Here is a 20,799-nt window from a genome sequence, read left to right as displayed (position 1 = left end):
AGGGAGACAGAGAATCCCAAGCAGGTTCTGTGCCGTCAGCACAGAGCCTGACAGGGCTTGAACTCAGGAACGGTGAGATCGTGACTTGAGCTGAAGTCCGACCGTTAACCGACTGAGCCACCGAGGCACCCCTAGTTGTCCTATTTTTAGTGACAAAGACGAGACAGGGTTGTGTTCATTCCAGTCTGACCTCTCTGTAACAACTTCTCACTGTTCCTCATCTGTTCTCTTCACTCGATGGTTACAGTCGCTCCTGCTGGTCACCGTTTCAATCCTTTATTTCATCAGCAGTTATGAAATGGTGGTTTTCTAATCCTGTCAATTCTGCAATTACTAGCTGTGTACTGTCTGCTAGGAAGAGTTTTCCTCCTGTATAGTTGTCCTGAAATACGGTTTCTACAGGAAAGACAGCAGGATTCTTTCCCTGGTGCTTCTCGTCTACTCCAGTGTTTAGTTTCTCAAAGACACTGTAAGACATCTTAATGCTCGCTCGCATATTAGATCCTTTGAAGGTTGCGCAGGAATATAAAAAGGAAGGAATGCGTTTACATCTTGAATCACTGGGAAAATAACATTAAATTAATTTACCAAATTACGGATAATGACTGCATTTAAAAAGCCTTTTTTTATTATTTTTTAATGTTTATTTTTCAACGTTTATTTATTTTTGGGACAGAGAGAGACAGAGCATGAACGGGGGAGGGGCAGAGAGAGAGGGAGACACAGAATCGGAAACAGGCTCCAGGCTCTGAGCCATCAGCCCAGAGCCCGACGCGGGGCTCGAACTCCCGGACTGCGAGATCGTGACCTGGCTGAAGTCGGACGCCCAACCGACTGCGCCACCCAGGCGCCCCTAATGTTTATTTTTGAGACAGAGAGAGACAGAGCATGAATGGAGGAGGGTCAGAGAGAGAAGGAGACACAGAATCTGAAACAGGCTCCAGGCTCTGAGCTGTCAGCACAGAGCCTGATGCGGGGCTCAAACTCACGAACTGCGAGATCATGACCTGAGCCGAAGTCAGCCGCTTAACTGACTGATCCACCCAGGCGCCCCTAAAATGCTTTTTTTTTTTTTTTTTTTTAACATTTATTTATTTTTGAGAGAGAGAGAGACAGAGACAGAGCGTGAGCGGGGCAGAGAGAGAAGGAGACACAGAATCTGAAGCAGGCTCCAGGCTCCGAGCTGTCAGCACAGAGCCCAACGCGGGGCCTGAACTCATGAACTGTGAGATCATGACCTGAGCTAAAGTCAGATTCTTAACCAACTGAGTCACCCAGGTGCCCCGGATAATAACTGCATTTTAAAAGAGCCTAATTACTAGTACAACTATACCAGGAATGCACAGGAAGGTAATCCAAAATAAAATACAAAGAAAATATTCTCTGGGAAACCTTGGCTTAGTGACTGGAATTTTGGGACGGAACTCTGGCCTATGGAACAGGGAGCCAAGTGAATTCTTTCTCTTACTTGTAGGCATCAGCCAGCGCAGACCTTGTCAGAGCCGTTAACCTCGACATTGTTCCCTCAGCAGGAGTTTGGCTTGAATGGATATGAGGTACTGGTTTTTGCTTTTTGGTGTATCAATTGTTTAGAAATGGGGGAAGGGGCTTAGCTGTAGATCTGTGTGTTTGGATGAGAGAACGGTTGGCTTCTATGAAATTCATGGATCAAGATTCAAAGGCCTCCAAATGGTAATGGCGCTACTTTCCCAGAGAACAGCCACCCCCTCCAGGTCACCTTGCTGCCCTGCCATACCCGATCCCTTTGGGGCGCGTCCTTGCGAGAACCCTCTGAGCTATCAGGATCTCTGCTTCATGGATGACAAAAGCGGGAAGTCAGAGAGTGAACGTGCCTCGTCTGTTAGTGGGACTTAAAAAGCAGGTTTCTGGGGGAGCGTACAAACTGCCTCAGCTCATCACCTACCCTGGTTGGGGCAGTACTCGTTCTATACTGTTCCGCGTCCACGTCACGCTCCAGATTTGAGTGCAGACCTCTTACGCACCTTCAGTGCCTCTGCCGCTGCTCTAGCTTAAGGCCCTCCCAGGTCACTGCACCAAGCCCGACACCTCCAGGGGGCGTCCCTTTGCCTTTAAGCATCGTGCATTGCCAGCCATCAGTCAGCCTGCTCCGATGGGCCCAGTGCCAGCGAGTTCGTGACTAGAATGAACTGCCAGATGTGGAAACCCTAAGCCAGCTTATCCCACCTGCTGCTGGGGGCCTGGCAAGGATACCCCATGGCATCAGGGGCCACGTGTGTGGACATATCGTGCTCTCAATGTCTCGTGTTTCACGTTTACATGGTTTTTAATTTTCTCAGCTGTTAGAGATCAATCAGCAGACTCTGGAATATGACACAATAAGCGAGCGTTTTAAAGCTTCCATGAAAAATTTCAAGATTGAAAACATAAAGAAGATCAAGAATACAAAGCTCTTGAATGCTTTTGAAAGGTTGGTGGCCACACGATCAGGGTTTTTCTTTGTTTTTTAAAAAGTTATTCTTTTTGTTTCAACGTGAAGTTTGAAAGGATTAGTTATAAGCTGTACTTTAACACCAGTTCACTGGTTTATTTATTTTACTTTATTTATTTTTTTAATATTTATTTATTTCTGAGACAGAGCATGAGTGGGGGAAGGACAGAGAGAGAGGGAGACACAGAATCAGAAGCAGGCTCCAGGCTCTGAGCCATCAGCACAGAGCTCGATGCGAGGCTTGAGCTCACGAACCGCGAGATCATGACCTGAGCCGAAGTCGGACGCTCAACCGACTGAGCCACCCAGGCGCCCCATGGTTTATTTTATAGTGAAGAGTGTCTTCAGGGTCTAGTTGGTTTTTTCATTTAAAAAAAGTTTGTTTTTTAATGTTTATTTTTGAGAGAGAGAGCTAGCAGGGGAGGGGCAGAGAAAGAGGGAGAATCAGAATCTGAAGGAGGCTCCAGGCTCAGAGCTGTCAGCACAGAGCCCGACACGGGGCTCGAGCTCATGTGAAATGGTGACCTGAGCCGAAGTCGGATGCTTAACCCACTGAACCAGCCAGGCACCCCTCATTTTCTTTTTTTTTTTTTTTTTTTTTAATGTTTATTCACTTTTGGGAGAGACAGCATGAGCAGGGTAGCAGCAGACACAGAACTCAAAGCAGACTCCATGCTCTAAGCTGCCAGCACAGAGCCCGACGTGGGGCTCAAACTCACCAACCATGAGATCGTGACCTGAGCTGAAGTCGGACGGTTAACTGACTGAGCCACCCAGGCACCCCTGGTTTTTTCATTGTGTAAACTCGAACTTCTCTCTTTCGGCTTCACTTTTATGATTCTTTGATTTCATGTGTCTGTCATTTATTTTTATTTTTTTTAATTTTTTTTAACATTTATTTATTTATTTTTGAGACAGAGACAGACAGAGCATGAACGGGGGAGGGTCAGAGAGAGAGAGGGAGACACAGAATCTGAAACAGGCTCCAGGCTCTGAGCTGTCAGCACAGAGCCCGACGCGGGGCTTGAACTCACGGACCGCGAGATCATGACCTGAGCCGAAGTTGGACGCTTAACCGACTGAGCCACCCAGGCGCCCCAGATGTGTCTGTCACTTAAAAGTTTTCATAAATTTACTTTTTTGTAGCTGGAAGAAAATTTTAAGGCAATTCGACTTTGGTTTGGGATTAATGTCATTAACTGGAGTGGGGAGAGGAATGCTCTGGGCATTAAGTCTCACATTTCCTTCATTAGGAAGAAAATGAAGATGAACAACAAAAGGGAAAACATCCTGTTTTGTGCCACAAGCCGTGCCCATGTGGAGTCTATCTGTGCGAATAATTTTGACTGGATCTTACATGGGACTGATGAAAACAAATATGGAAGAGGTTTGTGCTAGAATAGAGACGCCTCACTAGTAGAATCGTATCTCAGGCTCTATTATGAGGTATATGCCATGAATTTGTACTCGCCAGCACGTGTAGGCTTTTGCATGCATGGAGAATTAAGCTCTTGTTAATCTTTTGTTTTTCTTTTTGAGAAAGAGAGAGAGAATGAGTGGTGGAGGGGGGGGGAGAGAGAGAGGGAGACACAGAATCCGAAGCAGGTTCCAGGCTCCGAGCTGTCAGCACGGAGCCTGTCGCAGGGCTCGAACTCATGAGCCGTGAGATCATGACCTGAGCTGAAATCGGACGCGTAACTGACAGAGCCACCCAGGTGCCCCTCATGTTAATCTTAAATGCCCAAATTAGAGTGGTACATTGACCTGGGACTTGATTGCTGTACCGTAGTCCTGCTCCTTCCTGTCTTGGGTTTTTTTGCAGGGTAGAAGGACTGAAGAGTTTCAGACATGCTTGCAAAGGATTCTACCTGTCGGCTACATTGTCTACCATTACTTCCGTTCTAGCTATGGCTCTTCCTGACTTGTGTCCAACCCTGTGAAGCCACTAGAAGTAGCCTTCCATTGCCACTGATAGGTTCTAATCGTGGGAGGAGAGGCCTCTCTCTGTCTCAGGCCATGCTGGGTCACCTGGGGACTAAAGTAGCGTGGGTCTGCCCACACACATAGTGTCTTTTTCAGCTCCTTCTTTTTGTTCCTAAATTCTCCCATATAATCCTTTTCTTTCTTTCTTTCTTTTCTTTCTTTCTTTCTTTCTTTTTTTCTTTCTTTCTTTCTTTCTTTTTAAGAACTTCAGAAGTTCAGGGGCACCTGGATGGCTCTCAGTTAAGCATCCTGCTCTTGATTTCGGTTCAGGTCTTGATCTCAGGGTTGTGAGTTGAAGCCCCACGTTAGGCTCCATACTGAGCATGAAGCCTACTTGAAAAAAAAAGAATCTCAAAAGTTTAATTTTATTTAAATGATGAGCTACTTTTTAAAAATGTTTATTTGTTTATTTTTGAGAGAGGGAGAGCAGGGAAGGGGCACAGAAAGAGGGAGAGAATCCCAAGCAGGCTCCGTGCTGTCAGCTCAGAGCCCGATGTGGGGCTTGATCTCGTGAACCATGAGATCATGACCTGAGCAGAAATCGAGTTGGATGCTTAACCAACTGAGCCACCCAGGCGCCCCTGAGCTACTTTTTACTTGACTTAATTTCTCTCTCTCTCTCTCTCTCTCTCTCTCTCTTTCTTTTTTTTGAATCTAGTTGACACACAATGTTACTTTCAAGTGTAGTACAGCTTGGTGATTTGATACGTTTATTCCTTATGCTATGTTCACAAGTGTAGCTGTCATCTGTCCCGTTACATCCCTGTTACAGTATCATTGACTGTATTCCTTAAGTTGTGCTTTTCATTCTTGTAATTTACTCATTCCATAACTGGAGGCCTGTATCCCTCTCCCCTCCACTCATTTTGCTCAATCAACCCTCCTATCCCCTCCCCTCTGGCAACCATTGGTTTGTTCTCTTTATTTATAGGTCTGATTCTGATTTTTGATTGTTTATTCTTTCTTTTTTTATATTCCATTTATGTGTGGAATCATATGGTCTTTGTCTTTCTCGGTCTGACTTATTTCACTTAACGTAATAACCTCTAGATCCATCCATGTTATCTCAGATGGCATGATCTCTTCCTTTTTTATGGCTGTGTAATATTCCATTGTGCGTGCATGTATGTAGGTATGGGTATATATGTATGTATGTGTATTTGGCACATTTTCCTTATCCATTCATCTGTTGATAGACACTTAGGTTGCTTCAATATCTTGGCTGTTGTAAATAGTGCTGCAGTAAACATAGGGGTGCATATATCTTTTCAAGTTAGTGTTTTTGTTTTCTCTGGGTAAATACCCAATAGTGGTATTATTGGATCCTGTGGTATTTCTGTTTTTAACTTTTTGAGGAACTTCCATACTGTTTTCCACAGTGGCCGTTCCGGTTTATCTGTACTGGTTTATCCACCAACAGTACACAAGCATACCTTTTTTCCAGATCCTTGTCAGCACTTGTTGTTTCTTATCTTTTTAATTTAGCCATTCTGACAGGGGTGAGGTGATATCTCATAGTGGTTTTGATTTGCATTTGTGCGAATCAAATCTGATTCTCGTTTGCATTTGATTCGCATTAGTGATGTTGAGCATCTTTTCATGCGTCTATTGGCCATGTGTATGTCTTCTTTAGGAAAATGTCTATTCAGGTCCTTTGCCCATTTTTTTTTTTTTTTTTTAATTTTTTTTTTTTTTCAACGTTTATTTATTTTTGGGACAGAGAGAGACAGAGCATGAACGGGGGAGGGGCAGAGAGAGAGGGAGACACAGAATCAGAAATAGGCTCCAGGCTCTGAGCCATCAGCCCAGAGCCTGACGCGGGGCTCGGACTCACGGACCGCGAGATCGTGACCTGGCTGAAGTCGGACGCTCAACCGACTGCGCCACCCAGGCGCCCCTCCTTTGCCCATTTTTTAATCAGGTTATTTTTTGGTGTTGGGTTGTATCAGCCGTGTAATTCTTAAAACAAACAAACACAAAGAATCACTCATCTTAAGGAAACAATAGTGTTATCAATTCTCAAAGGGGGTCAACTCCTACAACTAAGATTAAATTCACACATACTCCAAAAGGTAAGAAGCCAATCAGTCAGCCAACAATTTTTTTTAAGTTTATTTATTTTGAGAGAGAAAGAGAGAGAGAGGGAGAGTGAGTGCAAGCAGGGGAGGGGCAGAGAGAGGGAGAGAGATTCCCAAGCAGGCTCCACGCTGTCATTGCAGAGCCCGGTGCAAGGCTCCATGTCATGAACTATGAGATCACAACCTGAGCTGAGATCAAGAGTCAGATGTTTAGGGGCACCTGGGTGACTCAGGTGGTTAGCGTCTGACTTCAGCTCAGGTCATGATCTCAGGGCTCGTGGGTTTGAGGCCTGCGTCAGGCTCTGTGCTGACAGCTCAGAGCCTGGAACCTGCTTCAGATTCTGTATCTCCCTCTCCCTCTGCCCCTCCTCCGTTCATGCTCTGTCTCCCTCTACAATAGATAAACATTAAAAAGAAATGTAAAAAGAGTCAGATGTTCAACTGAGCCATCCAGGCGCTCCGGTCAGCCAGCAAATATTTTTGAGTGCCTTCTGTATACTAGATAGTGGGGACGTAGATGTGAACTAACTAGATATGCCCGCCCCCCAAATTACTTCACATAATTAATTAAGTGATTGCAAATGTGCAGCTACTATAGAGGAAGTGAACAGGTCCTATGGACACCTGACCCGGCTAGAGAAGTGTTCCCAGGGAACGGCCCAGGAGGGTTTATCTGCATTAGAGACTCAGCGTGAAAAGTGAGGGATGAGTGGTGTAAGATACGGCCCCACAGGAAAGAATTGAAACCTGACTCTAAGGGCATGGGAAGCTCACGAAGGGTTTTAAGCCAATGACTGGATGAGAATTTCATGTTTATGAAGTTTAAATGCATCAGTAAAACTTACCTAGAAATGGGATGACTATCTTGAGTGAGATAATGTTTCTCTTATGGGATGACTATCTTGAGTGAGATAACGTTTCTCTTATATTAGAACTCAAAGGAATATATATCCTAGAAAATGGAAATCGAGTATATACGTGTTCTTAGGTTTTTGACCCTGATAGTGACATACATGGGCGTGTAGTCTGGTTTTCCTATTTTATAAATGGCAGGGCACTGAAACCCTCTGAAGTGCATCTTGATAGTTTGATAGTGTTACTCACGTACGATCACTTTTCCTTTAACTTGGCAAAAGAGGAGTGTTCTCGATAGCCAAGAAAAAACCCTGTGGGTGGTGTGGAAGAAAGAGACAAGAATGGGGTCTGCAGTTCTCACAGATGGGCCAGGGGTCCGTCCAGGAGCTGTGCCCATGTTTCCCATGCTACCCTCCCTTGAGAAGGTATTGATGCTTCTACTTGGCCTGCCTCCTGTTACACCGAGTTAGGAGGTGTTTTTGTTTTGCTTGTATCTATCTATCTATCTATCTATCTATCTATCTATCTATCTATCTTTAAAGTTTATTTATTTTGAGAGAGAGAGAGAGAGAGAGCACGAGTGGGGGAAGGTAGAGAAAGAGGGAGACAATATCCCAAGTAGCCTCCACACTGTCAGTGCAAAGCCCGACGCGGGGCTTGAACCCACGAACTGTGAGATCATGACCTGAGCCGAAACCAAAACTCTGAACGCTCAACCAAGTGAGCCGCCCAGGCGCCCCTGTATTTATTTTTAATGTCAACATTCCACTTGCATCACCTGTGATGGTATCAGTCCTGTCTAGATAGACGGGTTTGAACCACTGGGCCCATAATCTTAAAAAATTCAGACAGTTGTCCTAAAAGAGGCCCAGTGGTAGATGTCAGAGATGTTGTTCCTCTCTGAGGGAAAGTAAAGCCCCCCCCCCCCCCCCGACTTGTGCATGTGTGAAACCACTCCCTTAGGCTGTTATCTGTATGATTTCATATGTGACTATGTTAAGGGGAGCAGTCTGGACTGAGGATAAGAACAACAGTTAGGTAGGGGCACCTCAGTGGCTCAGTTGGTTCGGTGTCCTACTTTGGCTCAGGTCATGGTCTCACGGTTCGTGAGTTCGAGCCCCGCGTCGGGCTCTGTGCTGACAGCTCGGAGCCTGGAACCTGCTTCGGATTCTGTGTCTCCCCCTCTCTCAGACCCTCCACTGCTCAGGCTCTGCCCCTCTCCCTCAAAAATAAATAAACATTTAAAAATTTAAGAAAAAAAAAAAGAACAATTGTTAGGTAGAAGCCACTCAACTTCACAGTCAGAGGAGATGATTACAAACTCAGACTTGGATAAAGAAATAGAAACAAGATGAAATTAGAAGAAGCAACACATGTCTGGGGGGTAGCTAAGCAAAGAAGGACGTGTCCTGGTTATAAACTGGATTCAAGAGGCCAGATGGGAGGCCCTTAAAGCCATATTTGGGATCCAGGGTGCTGGGGGCATCAGAACATATCTAAAATCTCCCAGGATTCTGCAACCCAGGTTCCTCCCAGTGCTAAATGGTTGGAAAGAAAGAAACAAAAATGTTATTTTTGAAGGTAATGTGAGTGTCTTTATGTAGAAAACCTGAAAGGGATCCGCAGAGAATTGGGATGTTGGCGTTCTACACAGGAAGTGGGACATGGGTGCCTCTGCCACGGGGCTCCTCTCTGTCATCCCTGACAGGCCCCGCCCAGGATCCCTGAATAACCGAGTTGGAGCCAACTTGACCCGTTTTGACTCCCAGCCTAGAAGAGGGTTCCTTTCCCCGGTCTTATTCAGAGTTCTTTCTAGTTAACAGAGTCCATTATTTTTTGCAGTGCGTATCCAGATCCTATTTTGGTAATCAAAAGCTGACCGTGATTCTTCCTTTCTCCTTATAGATGTCTTCCAAAGATTCTTCTCTCTGAGACTGAGAACGTGTCTGGCTAAAATAAAAGGTGGTTAGATATAAAGAATGGTAAAAAGAAAAACAAAAAAGCACAATATTATCCCATTATGTCAGTTATACTGAGAGTGAGAAAAAAAAATAAAGTAGATTACAGGAAGACAGCATATTCTGAAGTCTAAGTATGACCTCCAGGATAAACAAAAGCTAGCTAGGCAAAAAACAAGGCAAAACGAAACAAAAAAGTTGGGAGAAGAGTGTTTATGAAGACCAGAGATTGACAAAGGCCAGGCAGCCTGTGGGTCCGGTGTGAGCGACAAAAGATGCGGCCGGTGAGGTCGGTGTCTGATCCTGAAAGACCTTGCAAGCCATGCTAAGGGGAGGGATTTGTCTCCGGAGGGCAGCTGGAAACCACTGCTGGCTTTGGGAAGCAAGTGTCAGGGCCTGGCTGCAGTGTCAGAAAGGATGCGGGTCCAAGTCTACAGGTGTAGTAAGAGTCCAGGTCAGAGGTGCCTGGGTGGCTCAGTCGGTCGAGCGTCTGACTTGGGCTCAGGTCATGATCTTGGCGCTTCGCGGGTTCCAGGCTCAGAGCCTGGAGCTGCTGATTCCGTGTCTGCCTCTCTTTCTGCCCCTCCCCTGCTCGCACTCTCTCTCCATCTCTCAAAACTAAATAAACATTAAACAATTAAAAAAAAAAAGGTCCAGGGCAAAAGTAGGGTGGCCGAGATCCATTTGGAGGCAGAAGGGATCAAGAGGATGTTGGGGTTCAGGGAATCTATCACGTGTAAGAGGTATTTGCAAGAAGGGTTGGATCACTGAATGAAGCAAATGTACTTCCAGATTATATAAGTATGATTTTTATTTTTATTTTTCTGTATTTTTAAAATGTGTATTTATTTGACAGAGAAAGAGAGAGAGAGAGAGAGAGAGAGAGAGAATGTGACTGGGGGAGGGGCAGAGAGCGAGGGGGATAGAGGATTTGAAGCAGGGCTCAAACTCACCAACCCGGAGATCATGACCTGAGCCAAAGTCAGATGCGCAACTGACTGAGTCACCCAAGTGCCCCTATAAATGTGATTCTTAAAAACTGATGATTCATTTTATTTTTTAAAAATGCTTATTTATTTATTTTGAGAAAGAGTGTGAGCATGCAGGCAAGTGAGCAGGGGAGGGGCAGAGATAGGAAGAGAGAGGATCCTAAGGCTCCTTGCTGTCAGCTCAGAGCTTCTTAGTTGGTTGAGTGTTGGACTTCTACTCAGGTCATGATCTCGAGGTTCGTGAGTTCGGGCCCCGTGTTGGGATCTGTGCTAACAGCTCAGAGCCTGGAGCCCGCTTCGGATTCTGTGTCTCCGGCTCTTTCTGCCCCTCCCCCACTTCCTCTCTCTCTCTCTCTCTCTCTCTCTCTCTCTCACAAATAAACATTAAAAAAAAAAAGAAAGAAAAATAGCTGAATAATCAAATCAGGACTCAGACTTTATTACAAAATAGACAAAAATTAATTTAACAAGTATAAAAGTAACTCAGTGCCCTTAAAACAGGCACAACTATCTCGGAATGTTGCAAATAATTTCATGGCTTTGTCAAGCACTACAGATGCACACTGAAGACACATACGGATGAAAATTTTGTTTATTGTTTTTATTCCATTTGCTTTAAGTCAAATACATTTTTACCAGTAACTCCATACTATTTATTTGACTTGACACCTTTTACATGGATAACTTAGAGTTCAGTTATCTGGAAATGTTCGCTTTCTGAAAGAAGGACTTGGAATTGGAAAGAGCGAATAACTGTGTTACGAGCAGCCCAAGTTGTTGTCATAAAATTCCTATACTGAAGCTTGTGTACGTTTACTCTTGGGAGCTTCTCAGAATCATTTAGTTTTATTTCAAAACAGTGTCTTGTTTTGTCTTTTTGTTTTCTCAGCCCAGCAAGCATGGAGTGGGAGTAAAGAGATGTTAGAGGTGGGCAGCAAGAAGAAAGTTAACAGTTTTTTGTTTTTTTTTTTTAATATACCTTTTTTTTTTTAATTTTTTTTTTTTTTCAACGTTTATTTATTTTTGGGACAGAGAGAGACAGAGCATGAACGGGGGAGGGCAGAGAGAGAGGGAGACACAGAATCGGAAACAGGCTCCAGGCTCTGAGCCATCAGCCCAGAGCCCGACGCGGGGCTCGAACTCACGGACCGCGAGATCGTGACCTGGCTGAAGTCGGACGCTTAACCGACTGCGCCACCCAGGCGCCCCAGTTAACAGTTTTAAGTGGAGAATGAGAGGGGAAATGATCCACAAGACACAAACACAACTTTAACATTTGTTTTTCATGCTGCGGGTAGACCATTAGTGTAGGGGTAAATGGCTCTGTCCCCCTTAGTAACTCAACAGGGCATCCCTATGTTGTAACACCCCATATATCAGGATTAACATATTAATCTGATGCATCAAGAAAAGAAAGGGCACAATGAGTTCTTTTTTTTTAATTTTTTTTTTTTTTTTTTTTTTGGTGAAAGCGAGCACTTGTGGGGGAGGGAAAGTGAGATTGGGGGAGGGGCAGAGAGAGAGGGAGACATCTGACAATTGAGAGCTCAATGCAGGGCTCTTGAGCTGAAGTTGGACACTTACGTGACTGAGCCACCCAGGCACCCCAAGGTGTTCTATTTTTTAAATCCGAGAAACATGTCTGTTTTAGAGAGATTTCCTTACAAAAAAGCTTAAGTTGTTCAGAAGTTCCAGAAACTGATGTGTGAGGAATGGTTCTTTGCAGACTCATGTATAATGATGCACAGAGATGGGTAGTGTGATACAGAATTTGCAGTGGGTGTCCATCGAGTCAGAAATAATACAAATAAAGAATGCACAGCCTCTGTATACCCCAGGTTGTTTGCAGAAGGGCTAACTAACACAGTAGTACAGATGCGTACTTGGCCATCTGGGAAAACTAAGGAGCTGGAGCTAGCTGGGAAGGGGGGGGAGGGTCGCTGGCAATGACAGAGGTGGAGTGTGTGGCCCAGTAGAATTGTTGGGGGATGATGAGTTTTGTTTGTGTTTTTGGTCATTTTCCAATTACCTACTGGCCTACTTTATGAAATTATTAAAAGATCTGGGTGGACACTGTCTTGAATATAAGCTTGTTTTGGGTATACGTCAGTTAAAAAACAAAGGCAGGGCGCCTGGGTGGCTCAGCCAAGTGTCCAACTATAGATTTTGACTCAGGACATGATCTCAGGATTTGTGGGATTGAGCCCCGCATCAGGCTCTGCACGATTCTGTCTCCCTACCTCCCGTCGAATACACTTTCTCTCTCTCTCAAAATAAATAAACTTAAAAAAATGAAAAAAAAAGAAAGGCAAAAATACACCAGGAAACAAAGATATGAAAAAGCAGTTCAGAGAATATGGAATATGCCAATAAACATATGAAAAGATGCTTGATGTCACTCAGATTAAGGGAAATGCGTATTAAATTCAGATTTTTTTTTTTTTTTTTTTTTTTTTTTTTTTGCGCTTTGTATTGGCAAAAATTAAAAGGATAGTTGATATCCAATGCTGGCAAAGTTGTGGAGAAATCGGACTTTCTCCATTGCTATTAAAATTTTTAGGCTGCTTTTGGAGGGCAGTCTGTAATATCTGTCAAAATTTTATATGCTCTATCCTTTGACCCAGCCATTATAGTTTTAGAGTCTGTTCTACAGAAAGACTTATACAGGCTACCAAAGGTGTATTTACTAGGATATTTTAAAAGCATTTATTGAGAAGTGTCTTGGTAATAACAAAAAAGTGAAAACAACCTATATTTTAATCTGTACAGAAGTAGTTAAATTATGATACATCCATACAATGGAATTCTGTGCAGTCTTTGAAAAGAATAAGGTAGGGTGAGGTGAAGTGACAACAAAATTTCTAGGGCTAAAGTGGAAAAAAATACTGAGCAGTTCATACTGTATAATCCCATTAATGAACAAATAAAAGAACATCGAACTGTACCAGAGTAAATGTGTTACATGTGTATGTAAATACACAGAAACAGATGAGAGAATCCCCTCCAAGCTGGTAACTGTGTTTGGGAAGGAGAGCGGGGCCAGAAATGGTAGGTCAGTGATAGTGTTGAACATCATTTACCCAGAATAGCCAGTATCTGACCTATTCAGGATGAGCAATATTTCTGGAGTTCAAACATCTAAAATTATAAAAAAATCAGTAATAAAAAATAAATAGTATAAATGAAAAAGTAGTAAATAGTTGTTACCATAAATACAGTGAATTCATTTTACTTACTAACTTTTGCATAGAAAATCAGAATTTGCAAATATACACATTTCTGTTAAAAAGACAGAGAAAAGTATCTGGCAATGACAAAAATTAAAATAGGAAATTTTATTTATTTATTTTTTAAGTTTATTTATTTTGAGAGAGAGAGAGAGAGAGCGCGCACACAAGCAAGGGAGGGGAAAAGAGAAGGAGAGACAATTCCAAGCAGGCTCAGTGCCATCAGCGCAGGGCTTGAACTCACAAACTGGGAGAGCATGACCTGAGCCAAGATCAAGAGTAGGACGCTTAACTGACTGCGCCACCCAGACACCCCTAAAAATAGGAAATTTTAAACTTTTTTTTTTTTTTTTTTTAAGAGAGGGAGCACAAGCAGTGGAGAGGGGCAGAGGGAGAGAAACAGAGAGAGAATCTCAAGCAGGCTTCACACCCGGTGCAGAGCCTGATGCAGGGCTTGATCCCACCAGGACCCTGGGATCATGACCTGAGCCAAAGCCAAGAGTTGGACGCTCAACCCACTGAGCACCCAGGCACCCCTAAAATAGGAGATTTTGTCAGGAAATCACTGTTGGTCTGCTGAGTATAGAAACCTCAGTGGTGTCGAGGTTGTTTTACAGTTGAGGACAATAGATCAACTATTTTGAAAAGCTCTGCCAGGGTTTGTGCTACACCTTTCCCTTCCACATTTTCTAGGACCTTCCCATCAGTAGTATATGAGCTTTGTTCCTTAAAATGTATGCAATATGGGGGGCATGCATTGGGCTGTGCACTGGGTGTGGAATCTGCTTGAGATTCTCTCTCTCCCTCTCTCTCTCTCTCTTTCTCTCTCTCTGCTCCCCCCACCCCCACTCTTGGGCTTGCTCTCTCTCTCTTAAAAAAAAAAAAATGCACACAATTTAAAAAGGCCTCTGATGGAGTATCTTTGGTTCATCATTTACAGTTCAACTCCTCCTGCATGATTTGCAGGAGTTGGGCTGCTGTGACCTCACCGCTTGGTTACTGTAGCCTGTGGCTCACACCATCACTGGGAGCCCCAGAACAGTGGCAAATGATTTGGTTATTCCACTAGGGCTATATACGGCATTGAAATTTACTTGCATGATAGACTTTTTTAAGTACAAAGGAAGTTTATAAGTATCTATAACGTGTTGCTGACACGTGGGTAGTTAACACCCATCATCCGATAACACCATCGGATACATAATCTTACAAACTACATGCCTTCTTTTATGATAATTCTTACCCTTTTTGTTTTTCTATTTCTAGGAAATTACTTCAGAAAAGATGCCATCTATTCCCATAAAAATTGCCGGTATGATACCAAAAACATCGTGATGTTTGTAGCTCGAGTCCTGGTTGGAGATTTTACTCAAGGAGCTGTGGGAAGCATAAGCCCTCCTCCACCACCATATGACAGCTATGTGGATGCAAGGTTGAATCCCTCCGTGTTTGTCATCTTCGAGAAAGATCAGATTTACCCAGAATATGTGATTGAATACACTGAACTAGACAAAGCCTGCGTGATTAGTTAGAAATGATGACTACAGCGTCATAAAGGAGGCCATAACCATTCTGTTCATTACAGAGCCAGATTGCCCCAGATAGTAAACTTGTACATTTCCTCATGTAGTTATCAAATTGCCTTAGATCAATGGTTCCCCAATTTTGTTAACACATTTGAATCATCTGGGAAGCCTTCTAGCAATCCCAGTGTTCAGACTGCATCCCATTCCAACTAAAACACTGTTTCTGCTGTGAGAGCTGGGCAATGGTACTTCTAACTCCCAAGGATTCAAATGCGTCCTAAAGTTTGGGAACCACTGTCTTAGATGTAGCTGGGAACGACTGACTTCTAAAACTGCTGTCACTGCTATAAGTTTCTCTCCCAGCTACTCTTCGTTTATTGTACGCAATGGTTTCGTTTTGGTTAAATTGCAAGAAAATTAACTTGGGCAATTTGAGAGGAATCTAAAAATGCCTTTTGATGTAAGGACGTAAGACAGTACTGCCTTTGGATGGAAGACTGGAAAGTTGGAGGGGGAGGCGTATTTTTTGGAAAATGCTGGGGAGGGGGGAAGAAAAGGTAACTTAAATGGTATTACAGCTGTAACTGCAGTATTATACCTTCGTAGTAAATCTGAGTTGGGGCATATATTTCTTTATCTCTGCGTTTATTTAGGGGACTCCATCCAGGTTGACTCTCTGGAATGCAATAAAAAGAGCCACAAAGTATGGCTCAGAGAGAAGCAACCAACTGGAGTTTACTGCCCAATTTTGGGCTTTTTATATATATGATTATAGAGAAGGTTTTTCAGGTTGGACTTTCATGAAGTAGTTGTATTTTGGGGGGATATGAGTCACGGTAACCAGATTCACACAAATATTACTGATAAACCTGAGTGCTATTTGTAGTCGTTCGGTGTAGCAGATGAGACTCACCAAGGAATTAGGAGCCGGGCCATCCCTACTGGAGGGTGGGCCCCTTAAGGAGGCGAGATGTGTTTCCTGGTGAGCACGGAGTCAGAACAAAGAAAACGCCTCAAACAGGCCTTGCACCTGCAAGGGGCTTCTTTTTTCTACATATAACGGATTGTTTGCAAGTGTTAAGTACAGTTTTAAAGCAGTTGAGGGTCCTAGACCAAGAGTTCCTTCCTTATAACGAATCAGGTTTTTCCTTCCAGTTTTCCCTTTCAACATTGTGTAACATTCATTCGCCAAAGTTTCCTGTTACAGTTCCTTCTAGCAGACAGGTTATAAAAGTTAATTAACATTAGAGTTGATTTTGTATTAGTCAGATTGTAGATCAGTACAGACATCTGCACAACCCCTTGGTTTCAAGGACTCCACCAGTAACATGTATAGAGATTTTTTAGGGCAGGGTTATTTTCTGGGAGGCTTGCCACAAATAATTACTCTAATGCACTTTTGGTTTTTTTTCCTTGAATGGTAGCTCCTGTTTGGAGTTTTCATTTCCTGCTCTTGGTTCTCACATTTTCAGAGATGCAGTTTGTCCAACTCTGATTGCCCAGTAGACCTCTCTGCTTGGATATTTCACAGGCACCTCTAAGGCAATGTGTCCTAGGTGGAATTCTCTACCTGCCTCCATCAAGCGAACCATTTTCTCCCTCAGTGTTCTATAGTCAGAAGTCATTCTTGACTTCTTCCTCTCCTTCTCCCAAGCTGTTCCCAAGTCCAGTTTTACTTCTGAAATATTTCTTTGTCCCCTTCTGAGATACTGTTTACTTAGTAGTAACAATGGCCATATTTAAAAATTTTTTCCTTAATCTTTAAAAACACAGATTGATCATGCTTTTGGAATAAAGTTCACAATCCTTATTATGGCCCCACATGATTATGATTTCTCCCTTCCCTGCCCTCTGATATTTATTTTCTTCCACATAAGCCACACTGGCTTCCCTTCTTCTTTGGTTCCCCTTTCCTCCTAGCTCAGTGGTTCTCAATTGGGACTCCTGCCTTTTTCGTTTTTGGTTTTTGTTTTTTTTTTAATGACAAATACATTGTAACATCTGTTTCATTATCCTCAAAATGCAATTCAATGGTCATATACTCTACCTACACGTAATTGCCGAAATAAATTTAAAATTAGTTAACATTAACATAAAATGGAAATAAAAGGCACATTAACTTGGGCACAACTATGTTAGAAGACCTAGTCAGATGTTTATACCTAATGTGTAAATTTAAAAGAAGGTAGAAAATCAAAACTGATTTTATACAAAAAAGTATAAGAAAATGAAAAAGCAGGGAAAGGAGTGGACCTTAGAATAAAAACTAGTGATGCATAACTTGTTTGCATATGATAGTACTTATAAGAGAAATATCGAAATAGAATGTTAATTGAAATAAACATATTATGCAAGGATATCTACAGATTGTCGAGATGGAGAAAATGAGGAAATACAGTATTTTTTGCAGACGAGCTGTAGGTTATACAAGAATGTCTAGCGAGACATTCAAAATTCGTATAGGGTGCACAGTAGTAGTTTCTTACTGTGAGGAACTGTCCAGAATATTGTAAGATGTTCCGCCTACTTGGCTCTCATGTACTTAATGCCAATAGCACCCTCTCTTCCCCTCCACTTATGGTGGCAACTATAAATCCTAGCAGACCTTTTCACCCTTTTCAGAGCAATAACATTTTGTCACATCTCCTTTGTTGGCCTGAGAGGAATCGTAGGGAATACAGTCTACTTACACACATGGATTTCTTTAAGAATCAATTTAATACCCCAACTCTATTATAATGGAGAAATAGAAGGAAAGAAATTTGTAATGACAATAAAATGAGTTTCAATATGTAAATGCTCAGGCATGACTATTCTATACGACATCATGAAGTAGATACTTACCCCTACTTACAATGAATGGGTTGGAGTTTCAGAGTTGTCCAGAGGCTACTTCCTATAAAGAAGTACTGGGAAATGAAAGATTTAGAGGTATGTGTGAGCGTAGGATGAAAACAAGTGTTAGGGTAAGTCGTAACAGACCATATATCTTATCTGTAAGAAACAGAGCGAAATTACCTTAACTGAAATAAGGATAACGGACTGCCTAAGAGGAAAAAATGAATGATATTCTCTCAGGCGAGCTGTAGGTCCTACATAAATGTCCAGTAGGACGTTAAAAAGTCGTATAGGATACCGAATAATTCTTCTTTGTGTGGGACTAACCCATCTACTGCAGACATGCGTTCTTCCTGGCTGCATCCACTCAATGCCAGGAATAGTTCCCAATAATTGTGAAACCAACAACCTATCAATTTCCAAAATCCCACCGTGAGAACCACTGACTTAGTTCATGTCTTATTATCCTCAGATTAGTTTACTATTCCCTCCATAAGGAGTCTTCTACATTAGATGAGATGCTTGCTTCCCAAACCCCCAGGTTTTAAAAGTCTTTGTGCCTTTCTTTCTTCATTTTTAGCATCTGTCCACCTTGCAGTTATCTACTTTCTGCATTAGAATGTAAGCTCCTTGAGGGCCGAGTCAACCCATCTTATTTACTGTGCCATACCTGATACTTGCCTGAATGCTTGATTGGCTGATACCTCGGATGCCTTTTGTTGAATAAAGTAAGCTCAACTATTTATATTTCAGTAGTTCAGTTGTATTTCTTCTTCTTCAAGCTTAATTCTAGACTATCCAATAAAGAGAAATATTAATTTTGCTCTGCTGCCTGAATTTGCTATATTTATTTCTAGGTATCTCCAAAAATATAATCAGCTGCACACACTAAGTTATTCAGTGGGGGATAGATGTTTGTCCCTTCTCGCTTTTTCGTTCCAGGACTTGATGACCAGGGAGGTGTCAGGATAATGCCAAGGAAAGGCAGGTGGTGGTGATGGACAAGCCCACAGTTGGTTGGCACATCTTCTGTCTAGGGGCTTAGAGAAGGAGGCGGAAACTGCGAATATACTTTTCTTGGTCTCAGGGGTGGGAACAGAGCCTGGCTGAACCCAAAAGTTAAAAATATAAATGGTTATTGGCAGAATTGTCTTATCAGTCCCTCCTTTAAAAGCTCTTCTCCACTCATTCTTTTTTTTTTTTTTAAGTTTATTATTTTGAGGGGGGAAGGGGCAGAGAGAGAGAATCCCAAGCAGGCTGTTAGCACAGACCCTGACGCAGGGCTTGATCTGACGAACCGTGAGATCATGACCTGGGCTGAAATCAAGAGTCAGGTGCTTAACCGACTGAGCCACCCAGGTGCCCCCTCCACTCATTCTTTTTTGATTACAAAGGTTGGATGGAAAGAAAGAGGAAGAAAATCCTATATGGCAGCAGAAATTTTTTATTTAAAAAAAATTTTTTTTAATGTTTATTTATTTTTGAGAGAGAGCGAGAGCATGAGCGGGGGAGGGCGGCGGGTGGGGGGAGACACAGACTCTGAAGCAGGCTCCAGGCTCTGAGCTGTCAGCACAGAGCCCAACATGGGGCTTGAACCCATGAACTGTGAGAACCTGAGCTGAAGTCAGACGCCTAACCGACTGAGCCACCAGAAATTTGATTAAAGTGAAGGGAAACCCATTTGATTTGTATCCCAAGGTAAATGAAACAATGTGTAGCCAACCCATTGCTGTCAAAGCACCACATTCAAATGCACAAAAATACTAGCAAAACCAAGCATGGGCAGATTTGGTCTTTTCTAGTTAGTTATTTATTTGCTTTGTCATAGAAGGCTCCCCGTTTTTCAGAAGTGATTATTTGAGATGTTATTTAAAGTCTTAATTTTTGGTCCTGCAGTTGGGAAAAGGTGCCGTTATTTGATTTCTGTGGTGGAACTCAGTCCAGCATTTGGTGGGAGGAGAGCTAGGGAGCAAGCAGTTCAGAGTCCTGCCTTGGCTACCGTAAAGATAATTACCATAAAGGGCCAGCGATGCTCAATGCTAGAGGCGCAGAGAGCCACTGGGACCATGTTGAAGGACGTGGCTGGGAAGGAGCAGGGAATAACAGGCAGGTTTCATTGAGAAGGTTCTAACTGATATTAGTGCATGCCCTTGGAGTGACTTGTTCAAAAACTTGTGCTAGACAAGTGTGCCCGGAGCGGGCAGCCGTTTGAGAACAAGCTTCAGAATCTGGGTTGGAGGACGTATCACCTTACAAGGAACCACCTGAATCCTAGAAAGTTAAATCCTAAAATACCACCTGAATCTCAACCCTCTGTGTTTCTCTTTTCCATTCTCTGGTCAGTCTTCTTGTCCTCTTCAGCCATTTCCTGATGTCTCTCCCTTTGTGCCCCGAAACTCTACATTCCCCAATAGTCTGCTCTGGGATCTTTGGGGGTTTTTTTTGTCCCTTTACACTCTTCCCCATGAATCTCATTTATTCCCATACTTTAGTTATCACACCATTTCTGATTCCAGAATCTATACCTTTGCTGAGGAGTCAAATAACTTACCCAGAGTTTCACAGTTAGTGAGTAACAGACAAGTATTCCGAACCCCTGGAGTCTAGCTCCAGAACCCACATGTTAACCACTCTGCTAGGCTTCCTCTCTAAGGAACAGTCCCTACCCTTCCCTTTGACGTCCCACCTCTCTCCCCCTTCAACCATTCATTGTGGACAACATACCCAACACTCCTAGCCTTAGATCTTCATAATCTCTTTTTCTTCAACATCTTCACACTTCAGGCATCAACGTCCATCGCCCTCCTGCCGCTAGTCAGAATTGCTCTTCTGAGATTGTAAACTTTTTTAAAAGTTTATTTATTTTTGAGAGAGC

General features: G+C 42.9%; 1 protein-coding gene across 1 annotated transcript in view; it reads left to right on the top strand.

Moving 5' to 3' along the window:
* The window catches only part of ZC3HAV1 (zinc finger CCCH-type containing, antiviral 1), a 62,864-nt gene extending 44,116 nt beyond the window's left edge, over nucleotides 1-18,748 (top strand). The window contains exons 10-13 of the mRNA XM_045495823.1: nucleotides 1,475-1,556; nucleotides 2,319-2,449; nucleotides 3,724-3,857; nucleotides 14,827-18,748. Coding sequence (XP_045351779.1) covers nucleotides 1,475-1,556; nucleotides 2,319-2,449; nucleotides 3,724-3,857; nucleotides 14,827-15,092 — 613 coding nt within the window. The 3' untranslated portion in view covers nucleotides 15,093-18,748. The remainder of the gene's footprint in view (nucleotides 1-1,474; nucleotides 1,557-2,318; nucleotides 2,450-3,723; nucleotides 3,858-14,826) is intronic.
* The last annotated feature ends 2,051 nt before the right edge of the window (nucleotides 18,749-20,799 follow it).

The sequence above is a fragment of the Leopardus geoffroyi genome, chromosome A2 (assembly GCF_018350155.1).
Source record: "Leopardus geoffroyi isolate Oge1 chromosome A2, O.geoffroyi_Oge1_pat1.0, whole genome shotgun sequence".
NCBI lineage: Eukaryota > Metazoa > Chordata > Mammalia > Carnivora > Felidae > Leopardus > Leopardus geoffroyi.
This window is presented reverse-complemented; position numbering and strand designations above follow the sequence as displayed.